General features: G+C 41.0%; 1 protein-coding gene across 6 annotated transcripts in view; it reads right to left on the bottom strand.

The window, feature by feature from the left end:
* FGFR2 (fibroblast growth factor receptor 2) overlaps window positions 1–15008 on the bottom strand; it is a gene marked incomplete at its 5' end in the record, with an annotated part of 82060 nt that overhangs the window by 14382 nt on the left and 52670 nt on the right. For 3 of the 6 annotated variants that reach the window (XM_080620839.1, XM_080620840.1, XM_080620837.1), the window contains 3 exons: window positions 2941–3092; window positions 11965–12161; window positions 14281–14425. In XM_080620839.1, coding sequence (XP_080476965.1) covers window positions 2941–3092; window positions 11965–12161; window positions 14281–14425 — 494 coding nt within the window. The remainder of the gene's footprint in view (window positions 1–2940; window positions 3093–11964; window positions 12162–14280; window positions 14426–15008) is intronic. The other 3 variants (XM_080620835.1, XM_080620836.1, XM_080620838.1) reach the window with 2 other exon arrangements.

Below are 15008 nucleotides of genomic sequence, written 5' to 3'. Positions count from 1 at the left end.
GTTTGTTCTCAGGCAGCGTAATTTTAGCTCAAAATTCATTCTTGCTTTCTGTCTGGGGACACGGGCTGTGAGGATTTGCTTAATGATGTCATTAATGTATGTAATTACATTACATTACATTAATGTATGTAATGATGTAATTAATCAGCCAGGATAGACAGTAGGTCTGGGGGTGATTATCAAACTCATTTCTCTGTTGTACGGCTGAAAAGATGGCCACCCAGCTGCCTTCTTGAGGGAGAGAAGATGAGAGGGAAGAGAAAGGAGGTTGGTGGCAGTCATTGCGGAGAAGAGCTCCTAAAAACAATTTAATGCCCGATGCTCTGAAATACACTTTGGAGTATGATTTCTCAGGGGCCTTGATGTTTTCCTTAGAGCAAAGGCACTTAACTGCTTTGAAAAAGGAGGTGTATCTTCCATAAGGCTCTTGCCCCAGGTGGCTGGTGACAAACATGTAGTAAAGGCTCAGGAAGGGTTACTGCTGCGAGGGACTGAGTAAAGGCTCCAGTGATGCTGATGCTCTTGTGCCTTGAAGAGCTGGCAGGAGCTGCCACGGCCACCAGCTCTGCTCTCTGCTACTAGTCCCACCATGCATACAGAGGCGATGCTCTCCCTGCCCGGCAGCAAGTCCATGGGACAAAGCACTTGGCACATCCGAGCATTCCCTACAAGCTGCCTTCTTTACAGCTACCCCAGCAAGATCCAACACCCTCACGCATTCCCTTTGATCCTTTAAGGGGCAAGACAGGATGCTTTATTTACCCACAGCTGGGTCTAGCATAGAGGGTGTTTCTTGGCTGCAGGCTCTTTGCCACAAGTGTCATGTAGGAGGGTAACAGAAGATGCCTCCTGCCTGCAAGCACCCAGGTTCTGCTCAGAAAGCGGGAAGCAGAGACTGGAAGAAACTGAAACTCGGTTATAATCACAGTATCCACGTCAGAAACCTTTTAAAAGGAGCAGTTATTAAGCGTGCTGTGCAAAGTGTATTTTGCAGAGCATATACCTGCCTGCAAAACCTGCTCAGCTGTAACAGACACAGAGATGTCAACCTCAGATTTATGACGATAAAAAGATAGAATTAAAAGAAACTTCAAAGCCTCTGGGTAAAATCTTTTTTGTTCCAGCCTAAATGCTTAAGGGCCAGATTTGGGCTTCTTTACTTGCAGAGAATATCATATAACAATCAGAAGCAGTGCCATAGCAGAAATCCAGAGGGGTGGTTGATGAGTTTGATGCTGCTAATGTTATCCAGAGGAGGGGTCAGACTCAGATAAGCATTTTCATAACCGAGTTCTTCAGGATTGGCTTTTCATGGCCAAAAGCAAGATTCATGGATACAGTGTATGCAGGGACTCATTCTTAAAGCATGGACTTCTGTCTTCCCCAGTGAAATACAGGGAGAGATTGTCATATCATCCACAGGAGAGCGTTAAACCAAGGCTCAGTGGTTTGAAAACCCTGCTTATCTGCTTGGGCACAAGGCAGAAGTGAGAGGTGGCTCCTCCGGACGGCAGCCCGCTGACTCCTTGTCTGATGCGGTCTCTGCCTCGGTTAGAATTCCTCGAGCTGTTTTGGATCGGTTTCTAAAGCAAATGCGAGTTTTAAAAGGTGCAAAGACTGAAGGGCAGCGTATGCTATGCTGAGGTCACTCCAGAACTAAAATTGAATTTAGGATCTTGGCAGTGAACAAACATTTGCATTGGGAACTGGTTAATTTATGTGCTATTGCCCTGCTAGGACTAAAGTAACAAACCCCTCATTGTGTGCCTCCTGCCCCCCAACCTAATAAACTGCCTCTAAATAGCCTCCTTTCATTGCAAATCTGCTCCACCGCCATTTGTGCTGAATGCTGGTTTGAAATGTTTAGCACTCTAAAATTTTCCGCATTTAGTGTATCCCCACAGGGTCCGGGCTGACAGAAGCACATATACAGGCCCCCACTGTTGACTAGAATCCTGCAGGTGGCAATTACAGCATTTTGCACTGCTTTGCAGCTACATCATTAAAACGATTTCCAGAACAGTTGTCAGAAGGGTCAGAATTACAGCTCTGCCATCCGAAAGTTACAACCCTGAACTTTCAAAGAGAACTGTTCATGATAAAAGGGGTTATTTTCTCAAAGCCACCTAAAGACTTCTTCAAGTTAGTATTAACGTTAATATATAATCATGGTTCTAGCTGTATTAGCATTATCTCTCTTTTACATGCCTTCTTTATATTAAAAAATATGGTTACATCTTTAATTAGATTATTCAGAAGCTCATTCTGCATGTTAGTCAACAGACTTTGAAGAAAACATTATGGAGCCACATGAATTTGCATATATCAAAATTCAGCAAGCTCTGCTTGAAACCTAATACTTTTAAGCCACAGAAGTTATACGTATATGCACACAATATGCAAAATGTCCCCCTAAATCAAAGATCACCATCTCCATTAATACAGGCTAATATAAAATCAAAACAAATCCTACCCAGAGTCTTGACAGAAAGAAAAGATTGTCTAATACTGTATTCTAGACTTTATCTCCTACATGATATTGTATTACCTGCTCTATAAATATTAACTAAGTAATAACTGAAGAACATGCTTTAATGTACAGAGGTATTGCTTGAGGAAATCTTGACTGTGCTTCACCAATGCTTGCATGTGGCTATTTCTTCCAGTCTAGATCACATATATTTCGCGATAACATTTCAGATTCACTCTTTTCCTAATAGAGGAGATGCATTTTAGCAGAATATCTGAAAACCCGCAAGAAATCTGAAAATAAAACCAGAACAACAGGCAGAGAAAATTTAGTTCCTATTTAAACAAACTGACTTCAGATAATTGAATTGCATCTTGATCTTCAGGAGATTTGGGTAACTGAGATTTCCCAGGGTTTCTTGAGTTAAAAGGACACATTACAGGTAGTGCGAAAGGAAACAGACTACATACTTATCTCTTGGAAACTCCCATTTTGGGTCTTCTGGCAATTCATATTCCGAGACTCCTGCCAGCATGGGGGCATCGGCAGTAGAGGAGAGGCGAGTGGTTATCCTCACCAGAGGCGTGTTGGAATTCATGGAGGAGCTCGAGTCGGCTGACACCTATTGTTGTTATACAAGATGCAAAAAAGAAAGGCAGAGATGTAATTCTGACCCAAAATCTGAAACCCAGCAGCACCTGATAACCAAGCCAGCTCAGAACAGTGGTATTAGGAAGTGAACCTACAGTTCTGTTTCTAGTGCATGATTCTCACGTATTTTCCCTCCCTGTAAGCACAATAGTAACTCTAATTGCTGCCAAGGCTGTGTCTGCTCCATAGGTCAAAAACCATGTCAGTTTTAAATGCATTCACTCTGAAGATAATTTTACTTTTTTTTGGTGTTAATAGTAAATTGAAATTTTGGATTTTTGATTAAAAACATTATTTTTGCAAAAGCCCCTATATTTTTCATCACAGAAGGGCAGCAAAGCTGGTGAAGAGCCTGGAGCACAAGTGTCATGAGAAATGGCTGAGGAAACTGGAGTTGGTTTACCTGGAGAATAACAGAATAATAATAGAATAGTTAGGGTTGGAAAGGACCTTAAGATCATTTAGTTCCAACCCCCCTGCCATGGGCAGGGACACCTCACACTAAACCATGCCACCCAAGGCTTCGTCCAACCTGGCCTTAAACACTGCTAGGGATGCAGCATTCACAGGGGACCTTATTGCTCTCTACAACTGCCTGAAAGGAGGTTGTAGCAACGTGGGTTTTGTATTTCTCCCCATTAGCAAGTGATAGGAAAAGAAGAAAAAACCCTCAAGTTGCATCAGGGAAGGGTTGAATTGGATATTAGGAAAAAAGTCTTCACCAAAAGGGTTATCAAAAGCATTGGAACAGGCTGCCAGGGCAGTGGTGGAGTTACCAGGCTTGGAGGTCTCTACAAGAAATGCAGATGTGGTGCTTAGGGACATGGTTTAACGGTAGACTTGGAAGTGCTGGGTTCATGTTTGGACTCGCGGACCTCAGAGGTCTTTTCCAACCTAAATGATTCTACGATTCTATATTTTCTAAGCATTCAATATTGAAAGCATGAAAAAGCTGTCACAATAATTGGGGGATACTCAAGTTTTCAGTTAACTACATTCTTAATTAAAGATTCTGCAGGCAGTGTGGAGAAGAGCTCCTAAAAATAATTTAATGCCCAATGCTTTGAAATGTAATTCACTTTGGAGTATGATTTCTCATGGGTCTCAACATTCTCCTTAGAGCAAAGACAGTGATAACTGCTTTGAAAAAGGAGACAGCTCTTCCATCCATGTAACAAAACTTGCTTTGGTGTGACTCTTCCATAAGGCTCTTTCCCCAAACCTGCAAGCAGCAACCTGCTGTCTGCTGACCTCAGAGTTTCATGTGAATATGAAGACAAAACAAAAATGCTTGTATTGACAGTCTTCCCCTCCTTTAAGCGTGAATCCCCCTTCTCTCTTCAGCCATGAAAAGCTTGGCCAAGCCCAAATCTGGTGGCCAAAGCAGGATGCAGGTTCTTTCACAGTGCCATCACTGGTGCCATCCTCACAACAGGTGGCAGGAGGTGCTTCTCAGCCAGCATCGCTGGGACCCTGCCCAAGCTCAAAGCCTAGAGCATCAGAATAACTACCACTGTTGACCTTCGTCCTCTTCGCCTGCAGTCAACTTTGACACCAGGTTTGCTCATGTAATATCCAGGGTTGCTTACGTAAAATGTCACCAGGTTACAATTTTGTTCCACAGATCTTATAACTAGATGAAGCAATTATAAGCAAATAGATCCTAATAGCATTAAAGTGCAAATCAGTGACAGAGTGATATGAACACAAAATCCTCTTGTCTCCATGACACCTGAGAAGTCCATATTACTGGCTTCTTTATATTAAGCCCAATCAGCAATTACAGCATCTCAGTCCACGGAATTACTCAAGCTCCTCAGAATGGGGCTGGAAGGCTTTTTCAAGTCATGTTCTTACACAACGTATTTTGACAAGACAAGGCTAATGCTCTTAAACAGATTTCATAACTCTTGACCACTTGTTTTAAGAGGTCTTTTTGCAGGAAGATATCCTCAAACCCATCTCATCAAATGGTTTTGGCTTCTTGACACCTTTTTCTAGGACTAGAGATGAAAACTGGAAAGAGGTTTCATAAGGAAAAAGTGTTAAGTATTACTATCAAAAAAATAGTCTTGGTAATCAGTTTTGCAGCTGACAGACCTTTCTTGATATCAGAAGCTCCAGTTTCTGCATGCAAGATACTAAGGTGTCTATGGAACAAGGGAGTATAACTGCACAAATTAGGGTACCATTTAAAGGAAAGCTGGACCCCACTCATTCATTCCACCATCTTCAATCTTAATATTTATTTTGGCAAACCTAAGTGCCTGGCACATTTCTCTGGGATAATAGATCCAGTGACCACTTGGGATACAAACAGAAAACTACTCTTCAGGCAGACTACATAGCTCTAAATAAATCAGTAAATGAATGCTGAGCAGAGTCCAAGAGAGATGCTGCCATACCCAGTCTACAGAGGGGAACACATCTGCTGGAGCATTATGGCAAGCCAGCACAAGAACCAGGGCTGGAATCAGCCTTTTGCTTATATTTCTGCTCATTTTCATTATGATTCAAAAATGATGCTTTATGAAATGAACCAGCTCAGCACTACGAGATGTGCAAATGTCCCTAAACAATGTGGCAACTCCTCTGTCCCCTATGAGTTCCCCTGAATTTCATTTTCCTGTTATTTCTGGATTCCGTTTTTACCATCTCTCACTACAAACCTACTAATACTCTATGACCACTTTCCCCCACATTTCCAAAATCCACCCATTATTCTCCAGCCATTCTACCAAGACCTTTATACGAGTCTTGATTCTCCTGTATTTATTAACATTGCCTTTATTTCCTTGCCTTTCTTTGTCATTACAGCCATTGTTTTCATGGAACATCAGGAAGGCATGGAAGTGAAACTGTCAAATTCAGATACCCCTTATGTATCAGAAATGGCCCAAAACATTCTGGGGTCTTTTTCTTCATGAATGCAATATTTGTATTAGACACTGTTCAGATCCCTGCCTGAGTTTCATCTTCTCCCTAGCTTTTACCCTACAATTCAGCAGTCTTAGCATGGCTAAAACCTATAAATGTAAACTTGCAATAAACGGAAATACTCTGGTGAGGCATTTTAAACACAGAAGTTAAATAGTAATAATGTATAGAAAAAAACAGATTAAAGACTCTGCCAGTTTCCCTTTTAACCCTACTGCACGTGTTTACTTCACACAATAACTGGATGACTGGCCAGAGATGCTGTAGGTAACCAGAGTGCATTAATGGGGATAGGAATGATGAGAGATCCAGAGGAACAACTTACTGCCTGAGAGAAGAAAAACGGACTGTACTCCCAGGGAATATTCTTCTGATTGATTAACTGGAGCAGTACAAGGAGTTATGGGAGCTCAAGGGCTATAAAAATCTGCTCCAGAAAAGATGAAGCCAGCCCGGGCTGGCCTGTGATTGGAGAAGATTTTCTGTTTCAAAATGGCCTTACAACTTTTCTGCAGTAGTCAAGAATTAACCTTTTGAACTCATCCCTTTTGTTGCCTTAGAGCGCACTATCAAACAATAAAGAAAACCCCACCTACTCCAAGGTCAGTAGACACGGTCAACTTCAATGTATACATTTAAGTAAGAGCATATATAGAAAGCCTCTTTACTACCTTGCTCCTTGCAGCACTGCTCTCCAACCTCCTACCATGCAGGCTCAAGAATCAGTGACACTCGTGACATGAGCCTTACATTTCAACATGTGGTGTTGCCTTCAAGAATGTGGATGCTCTTTTTGCTTTCAGTTATGCAAAGACTCAAGGTACATTGGACACAGGCCTAATAGAAGCCATAGTGAGTATTTGCAGCAAGCCTGTAATTGTACATGGCCAATATACAGACTTCAGGGCCACTCTGGGGTCTATCAGGTGCCAAGAAGCAGCAGCTGGACATCTAGTCAGAATGCATGAAGTTCTGGGCAGTCACCCAGCTCACCACCTTTATCTCTTCTCAGAGATAAAGGAACAAAGCCAAGCCAGAGCAGAGAAGCAATGAAGGACATCTGATATAGGTGGATTAGACTTCTTCAAGGTCTACTCAGTGTGTTGGTGACACCTGTTTTAAGTGACAACACTACACTAAGGAACTATTCTGAGTGCTTAATTAAAGCAAGGCAGAAGTCAGCATGGCTTAAGCAAGCACTGAACAGGACCTCAATCTCAACAGAAAGGTAGATCTCCACCATAAAATATTCTTTGTGTGCTTCCTTTCTGCTTTTAAGAGGCCAGAACCAAGGGAAGTACCAGCCTCAGACAGGACTTCAGCCCCAGATCTGCACTTCAGAAAGAAAAAGCCCCACCGTGTCCAAACATCATGCACCAATGCATGATTATATCCCCAATGTATTTTTCCTTTGGCCAACACACTGTATTTAATCAGCTCTAAGTTAATGCTTTACAAGCATTTCTAAGCAGTGGAGCATTTAAAACAAACAAATCTTTGCTGGAATCTTTAAATGCCATGTGGCAAAATCAGCTGCAGAGCAGTGTGTAATTGTCTGTAATTGATTATGAAGGGTGTTTTCCTCCACTGATGATTTATACCATGTCCCGAAGCCTAGATCTGTCAGTTCTGGCACTCATGCTGTGAGATTTTAGCAGCCATGCAGTGATTTCCTATAATTGTCAGTCTTTTTGAAGGCTCTGCTAGAAAAGTTAATTTGAAATCATATGCATATATGTATATAAATATAATTAGTAAGCAACGCTAGGTGGAATCAGTCTACCTAAGTGACTGGATTTAGGAAAATAGAAGGTTAAATGCACTACACACAAAACTGAGGATTCCTAGTGTTAGGTACTGACATTTAAAGCACACATTCATGAAAAGCACTCTTTTCGAAACACTTATAACAACATACAACTACAACAACATAACAAATGAGTACTACTGAGCAAGTCAATGGTTTCCATACAGAGAAATCCAAGGATAAAGCAAGAAACTAAAATAGGTATTAAATTCCTTGCAACCTATCCTACTGACAGTTGTGTGTTAATCTTTGTAGTTCAGAGTCTAGCCTTTAAAATGAATGACATTTGTATAGCTCAATACTATGTGAAATACCATGTTACTTTACTTGTTCCACATCACTTTTCTTTCTTTACAGGTTCTAGCTGATAGCATCATTTTGAATGAGCTATTTTCTGGGTGAGCTTAAATCTCACTTTAAACCAATCAGTCTTTGTTCATCACAGAGGCACTCACTACATCTTTATGAAGGCTTAGACTCAACAATGACAGTAGATATAAATTAATGGGAATGTATTTAAAAGACTGAGCATAAGAAATCATTCCTCCCTGTTTAAGACACATATGTACACCCAAGTCGAGGGGTCCATATTTGACAGATTAACTGTGATAGCAATAATGAAATGCTCTGGTGATGACACACACTCATACGTGACTTTGACTGGGCAAGTCACCAGAGACTGTCTTTTTGTCGTTTTCAATTATAATTATTTGAGAAGCGAAAAATAAGTTCTACAAAAGAGATGTATATCCTACTAAAGGCTACTCTGTACCTTTTTGGTTCAGTGACCCTGTCTCCTGAAGCCTACACTGCAAATCAGCTTGTGATGTTCAATCCTACAAATACTCCTTCCCCCTCCATCTCAAGCTGTACTTCAATACAGAACATTGCTAATACCAACAGAGCAGCGCACATCTCTGGTTTTATATAAAAAGGAGGAACTGCTTGCTGGATTTCCCAGTAAGCAGTTTCTATTTCTAAAACCAAGTACCAGATCTAGGGAGGCTGAGATTTGTAGGGGGAGGAAACTGATAAACCCTGACTTCATCAGGACCCCTCCTATAAACGTGAAGAGAACTGCATTTTGGCAGGGGAAAAAAAATGCCTGCATGTGGGGAATGATAAAATCCTGTAGTAGCTCAGACAAAATAGTGTATGAGAATCTAGTCCTGCAAACCGAACCATATGTTACTCAGCAAGACTCTTCTCCTGCTTAGACAAGATGGCATCACAGTCATGCAAATGCCTCTTTGTGAACCAGGATTATTTTCATATCCAGATCCTTAGGGAGTTTGACCCAGCAGCAGAAAGCTTTGAAAACAATATCAAGAATTCCCCAACCTATGGCCTCATTTCTCTGGAATTCCAACAAAACCCATCAGCCAGCCCCAGATCTCTGCCCAGCTCACAGTCTACCTGCCACGAGCATCTCCCCCATCCTCTCAGCAACTCAGCCACTTTCTCTATTCCTCACACACACAGAGCACAAAGGCAAAGGAGAACCTTCTGTGACCAATAGACAAAGGTCCAGTGACAAAACCCCAGCAGGCTTTAAATACAGACCTCTGAAATGCAAATAAACCACAACAAAAAGTAAAGCTGGCAGTACAGCAAAACAAACAGAGCTGAATAATCCAGAAACACACGCCCATGAAATAAAACATCTCCTAGATTATTTTCGATGTTTCTTGATTTTTGACAATAATTCTGATATCCAAAACCAGCTGTAAAAAATGCAGAAACCAAACAATTGCTGCAGCCTTAGAGACTAAGGAGATGCTAACTGAAAAATTAAGGAATCTTCACTGTCGATGAGCAAGTCTTCAGTGGTTGCTTGCCTTGTCCTCCTTCTACAAGCTAATACAGGCAATTAGTGAAATAACCAGTGAAATCATCAGAACAGAAATACAGATTTCTTCCAATGCTTACAGCAGTTACACTTCCCCCTCTCAGGATATGGAAGCAGAGAGCCCTTCAATGAGAAACTCCTGTTCACAAAAAACTACTTGGGAGAATTGAGAGTAGTGGAATTTGTGCTTAGGGGTTGAAATAGGCTTCGCACTTTCAAACGTATATACTGCTCCTCCAAAATTATTCCCACTTTTAAAAACAACGTGCTGTTTTGGCGAAGAAGACCTAGAAAAACAAAGTAAGTAAATAAAATCCTATCTGACAGGCATGTTGTAAGATAAATATCTTTTTCCTCTGTGAAACAATAGCTTTGGAGAAGGTCCATATTGCATCATTTAACGATAAATAACTAAACTGAGGGCAGTGGTTGGCACTGCTGTCACACGCGATGAAATAACACTCTCCCCCTGAGGAACCATTTCCAACTGACACAACTGAGCTCACACCAAACCCGAGGTATTTTTTATGCAGTCAACTTATCTGAGTCATTATGATGCTTTTGTATTCAGGCAGAAATCTAATAAATGTCTTTTATCTAAGCAGCTGATATGTATCTCTCTCTGGTTAAGTCTACAACATCAGAAAAGCCTTCTTTGTCCAGAAAGCTGCACAGATTTTCAGCCATAGTGATGTGCAAACCGAGCTGAGGGCTTATCACTCCAATACACTCATAATCCCTCTTCTTCCCAGTGATTTCTAAGCAAATGAGTAAAATCATAACATTACCAAAAAAAGTGGGGGAAAAAGTCAGATAAAATAAGAATTAACATTTTTGCGCATAAAACAAACCAAATATTTTTCAGGTCAGACGAAGTTCACATCCCCCGCCTCAAGATTTTGTAAAATACTACCCTTTAGAGGAAGGTTGGGTAAAGCACTACCACTTGGTAGCATTTTAACCACGGACATTCTGAAACCATGAAAGAAATGAAGTAATACTGCTCCAAATCCCAAGACCAAGCTCCATCCTATCATGTGTGACGGTGCATCTAAATTTCAAACATTTACCCACGCTGAAGCAGCATTTTTAAGGTACTCTGACACTAATAATGTTCTGGAAAGGTTAAAAACAAGCTGCAGAAATTCTGCACAACCTATGCATGGTGTAGATGGACCCAACCTAAACCCTTAGATCCAACCCCCCTGAGCAAAGCCTGGATGCAACCCCTGCAGATGGTCCCTATTTTGAATCGCGAGGTGAACTACAGCCTCGGGAGCCAACACCCCTCCATCTCACAGGGGTGAGACCTGGGGTAGGATTTGGTGGGTTCAGAGGTCTATCCTGAAGACCTACTGCAAGAAAACCAAAACATATTAAACTCCAGCTTCAAAAGAAACAGGTCTTTCAGGAGAGGAATGCCTGTGGGAATGGAGGTTGTTTTGGCAAGGGATGGCCTGTGACAAAGCCAGAGTCCTGTTACTCATTCAACTGGTTTGGTTTGCTGCTCGTGGTATTGCCCTCTCCAGAAACACTCATTGCCAGCCACAAGCAATTGTAAAATATATTTCATGCAATGCTGGTTTTAAATCTGAAGTTTACTTTTGTTCCTCATTAAATCTGAAGTTTATTTTTGTTCCTCACTCAAAAGCATCAGCATCTTTATCAAACTGTCCAAGAGCTGATACAGTATCTCCACGATTCTTATTTTATTACAGTCTTTTTCTATTCTGGGGTTGTTTCTGGATGCTTGGCTATGAAATTCCCTCCCCTCAGTCTCCAAAATTCTTCCTGAAAAATACCTCTCTGTATCTGGTACCTAGTTACTACAATAATAGTCACCTTAGAAACATTATAAATACACAATTAAATAGGGTTCTGTTCCAAAGTCCATTAAGTCAGTAAAATTTTTTCCATTGACTTCAATGAGCTGTGGGATCAGGCCCTGAAATGCTTTAAATACATTTTTTCCATCTATAGCCTGTTAATACAGAACATATTCCATTTTTTTCATTCCTCCTCTAACATCCCTGCCCTGATTCCCTTGCCCTGAGACACACATTGCTGTGTTAAGATGTACTTTCTTCCCATGCCAGTCTCCTAGGTGCCAGACTAAATCCCATCCTCACTGCAACTTGGTGTAATGTTTATTTATTCCCTGTTCCAAAGCTTTTCATTCCAAAGCTAAGGATGTGCTGGCTTAGTTGTTTGGTAAAAGGTTTTTTGAACTCTTTATCTACTTTCTGTTACCTGTCTGCGCAGAGGGATTCGCTTTGTCAGCTTATGGACAGCGGGCTGGCTGCTGAAATCAGGCTTCTTGGTGGTGTTCTTCATGCGGCACAGGATGACCGTCAGCACCATGCAGGCAATTAAGAAGACCCCTATGCAGTAAATTGCTATTTCCAGGTAGTCTGGGGATGCCGGGTATTCTTTTTCTTTTTCAGGAGCTGGATTGGAAGTTTTCAGGAGGGAACAATCATGCCACAGAGTTAGCAGATGGTAACAAACATAGTTCAACACAGTGCTTGGAACAACCTGACATGGTAAAACACCAGCAATTCTTGCAGTGACTGTGTGACATACAGAACGTTATGAATGTTTAGGCCATCTTGCAATCTGAGAGTAATTCCTCTTTTACTGCTTTGACTTCTCAGTTTGCCATTCAGTATGAGCTTGTGCATGTATCTATGCACATATAGGCATATACATGTGTCTGCCTAGAAAGGTAGATGCATATACATTGAAAAAGTGGATGACTGAGCGTAATTTTAGGGGAGAATCAAAAAATGGAGTGTTCACACTAGGCTGAGGTTCATTTTGTGGCTCAAGTCAAACTTCAAAAGCACTGTAGTTAATCACATAAAGACACATCTAAGGGTAAAATATTGAATTAGTTAGCCTAAAATCGTCTAAATGTGCAAATAGACATTCGGGCTTAAGTCTGCGTTGCCTGTTTATCCAAAGTTTTCAGTGGGAATCTCAAAACACAGACGGAAGGCAGGATGAATCATGCCTCATCATGCTTCTAAACTCAGGTTAGGAGTTTCAGGGGCGTTTCAAAGACCTGGCTGCTGCATGATACTGGATGCCTGCCTCCCCTGAGGTTCTTTGAAGAGCTCAGTGTGAGATTAAAAAGCATAAGGCAAGTGGAAGCTGAATTGCTACCAATACATTAATTAATGAGTCCTGCACGAGGACTGCATATTTCAAGTAACCTCATCAGTGGTTACAAGCCTATGAGATTAGATTTTGGTGGGAGTGGTTCTACATAGCTGTTACTGTGATTGAAAGCATTTTGAAATTATCTTCAAGGCAGTTATATGTGCAAACACCGTCCTTAATCCCTTATCTGGGATTCAACCCCCCAGATAAACAGCATTCCACAGCAGTCAGCGGTCACTCCGCAAGCAATGCACGTTTCAAGCTGAGATTTTCTTGTGCCCCATTCTAAGCTCATAAAAATATCTCATCCCAGAAAATGGGTTAAAAAAAAATACACTTCAAGCACTTGCAAAATGCAAACACTTCAGAAGCAAGCTCTACACAAGTACTGCTTTGCTTGCTTGGTGACAGGCCATGCAGGCTCGGTGTTCACATACGAGTGAGATGTAATAGAGTTGCCTTACTCAGTATATTTTAATAACGGGTAAGAAATCTGCAGCAAATGGGAACATTTCACTCCCGTAATATGAACCTCAGCCGTATGCACATGCAGGTTTTGTACCTTTTACTTAGGATTAACAATTAATAAATGGTAAGCACGAGATGACCCAGCAAACCTCAGGTGGTTCATGTTCTTTTTCAAAGGAACTCCTAAGGCAGCTGCCAACAGTTATAAACAAGAAGATTTGACTAGTGTCAAAATCAACTACAGTTACATCTTCTAACAGCTGATAACAATTTTCAGGCAATAAAGCACATTGATGTTTGTTTCTTTTAAGGACAGAAACATCATCAACCCCAAAACAGCAAGACATGCTTTGCAGTAAAAGCAAACGACTACTTGTTTTCTTAGAGCATGCAATGTTTAAAGATGCACGGAGCCGATTCCCAAGATATGGAAGACACTGCTTCTGTATGCAATCCATTGGCATTAAAACCAGAATTTGGATGATAGGTGAAATTGAATTGAAGTGCACTGAATAGCCCAGGTATTTTAATGAACCAGTACACAACTGTGGCCAAATCAGTCCCAAAGCTTCAAAAGAAGCTTTGACTTTCATCCTCTTGAAAAAGTTTACAATGATTAATGTGCTGATTTTCAGTCATCTCACTGAAGTGCTAAGGAAATGCAGCCCCTTAGCATTTCAGATAATCACTTAACAGACGTAAAAATATTTCAATTTAGTGCAAATGCCATTCCCCAACCCTTTTATTTTGTTATTATTGTTAGGTTTTTGGAGTTGCAAATATGCGACAAAACAATTCATTGGCTTGAGACAACTGTGTTTAAATAAAAATCATTGTAAAGTTCCATTTCCGAGACAGAAGCCGTGCTTAACTCTGCAGCAATCAACAAAGGGAAAAACAAAAGAGGAAAAACCACAGAAAGAGAGCAGTGTATACCTGGCAGAACTGTCAACCATGCAGTGTGAAAGGATATCCCAATAGAATTACCCGCCAAGCATGTATACTCCCCAGCATCCTCAAAAGTTACATTCCGTATATAGAGAACCTCAATTTCTTTGTCCGTGGTGTTAACACCGGCAGCCTAAAAAAAAACAAGAGAGGGAAGCAAGAGAAAAAGCTAGACATTGAGAGAATTCTTGTGGATAGGGAGATGGAGCCACAGGGCTTTGTGAAGGTAGAGATGCAGAGATGCAAAGCTCCTTCCCCATCCACAATCCCTCATCCAAAAGGCGTTTACCAACAGGTCCCAGCTCACCTCAGAAAGTAATCGACACCCTTCACCAGACCTAAACTCACCACCTAAACATGCATGCAATCAAATGACATGGAAAAATTCACCCACAAAGCTTTTTTTTCTTCTTCTTTTATAATAAAAGAAAGTTGAAAGACAAAAAGAAAACAAAGTAGGACAGAATGCAGGATCCTTCACATGTAGTTACCTGTTCCAGAAGAAAGAATTTACTACAAAAATATAGTCTGGAAGGATTAAAAGAAAGGCAAATTCTGCTTTAAAAGACACAACTTAGTAGCTGTCTTAAGCAGCGTATGGTCGTTGCATCATCCACTGCACTTCACATAAATGTTGTACATTGTGCAGTGTTGCCCAATCTGGATTTAATACAAGTCTGGTGTTTTGCTTACAAGTACAGTGGAAGGTATCTCAG

This window comes from Psittacula echo (genome assembly GCF_963264785.1).
Source record: "Psittacula echo genome assembly, chromosome: 6".
NCBI lineage: Eukaryota > Metazoa > Chordata > Aves > Psittaciformes > Psittacidae > Psittacula > Psittacula echo.
Note: the sequence above shows the minus strand (reverse complement) of the source record. Positions and strands in the feature narration are given on the sequence as shown.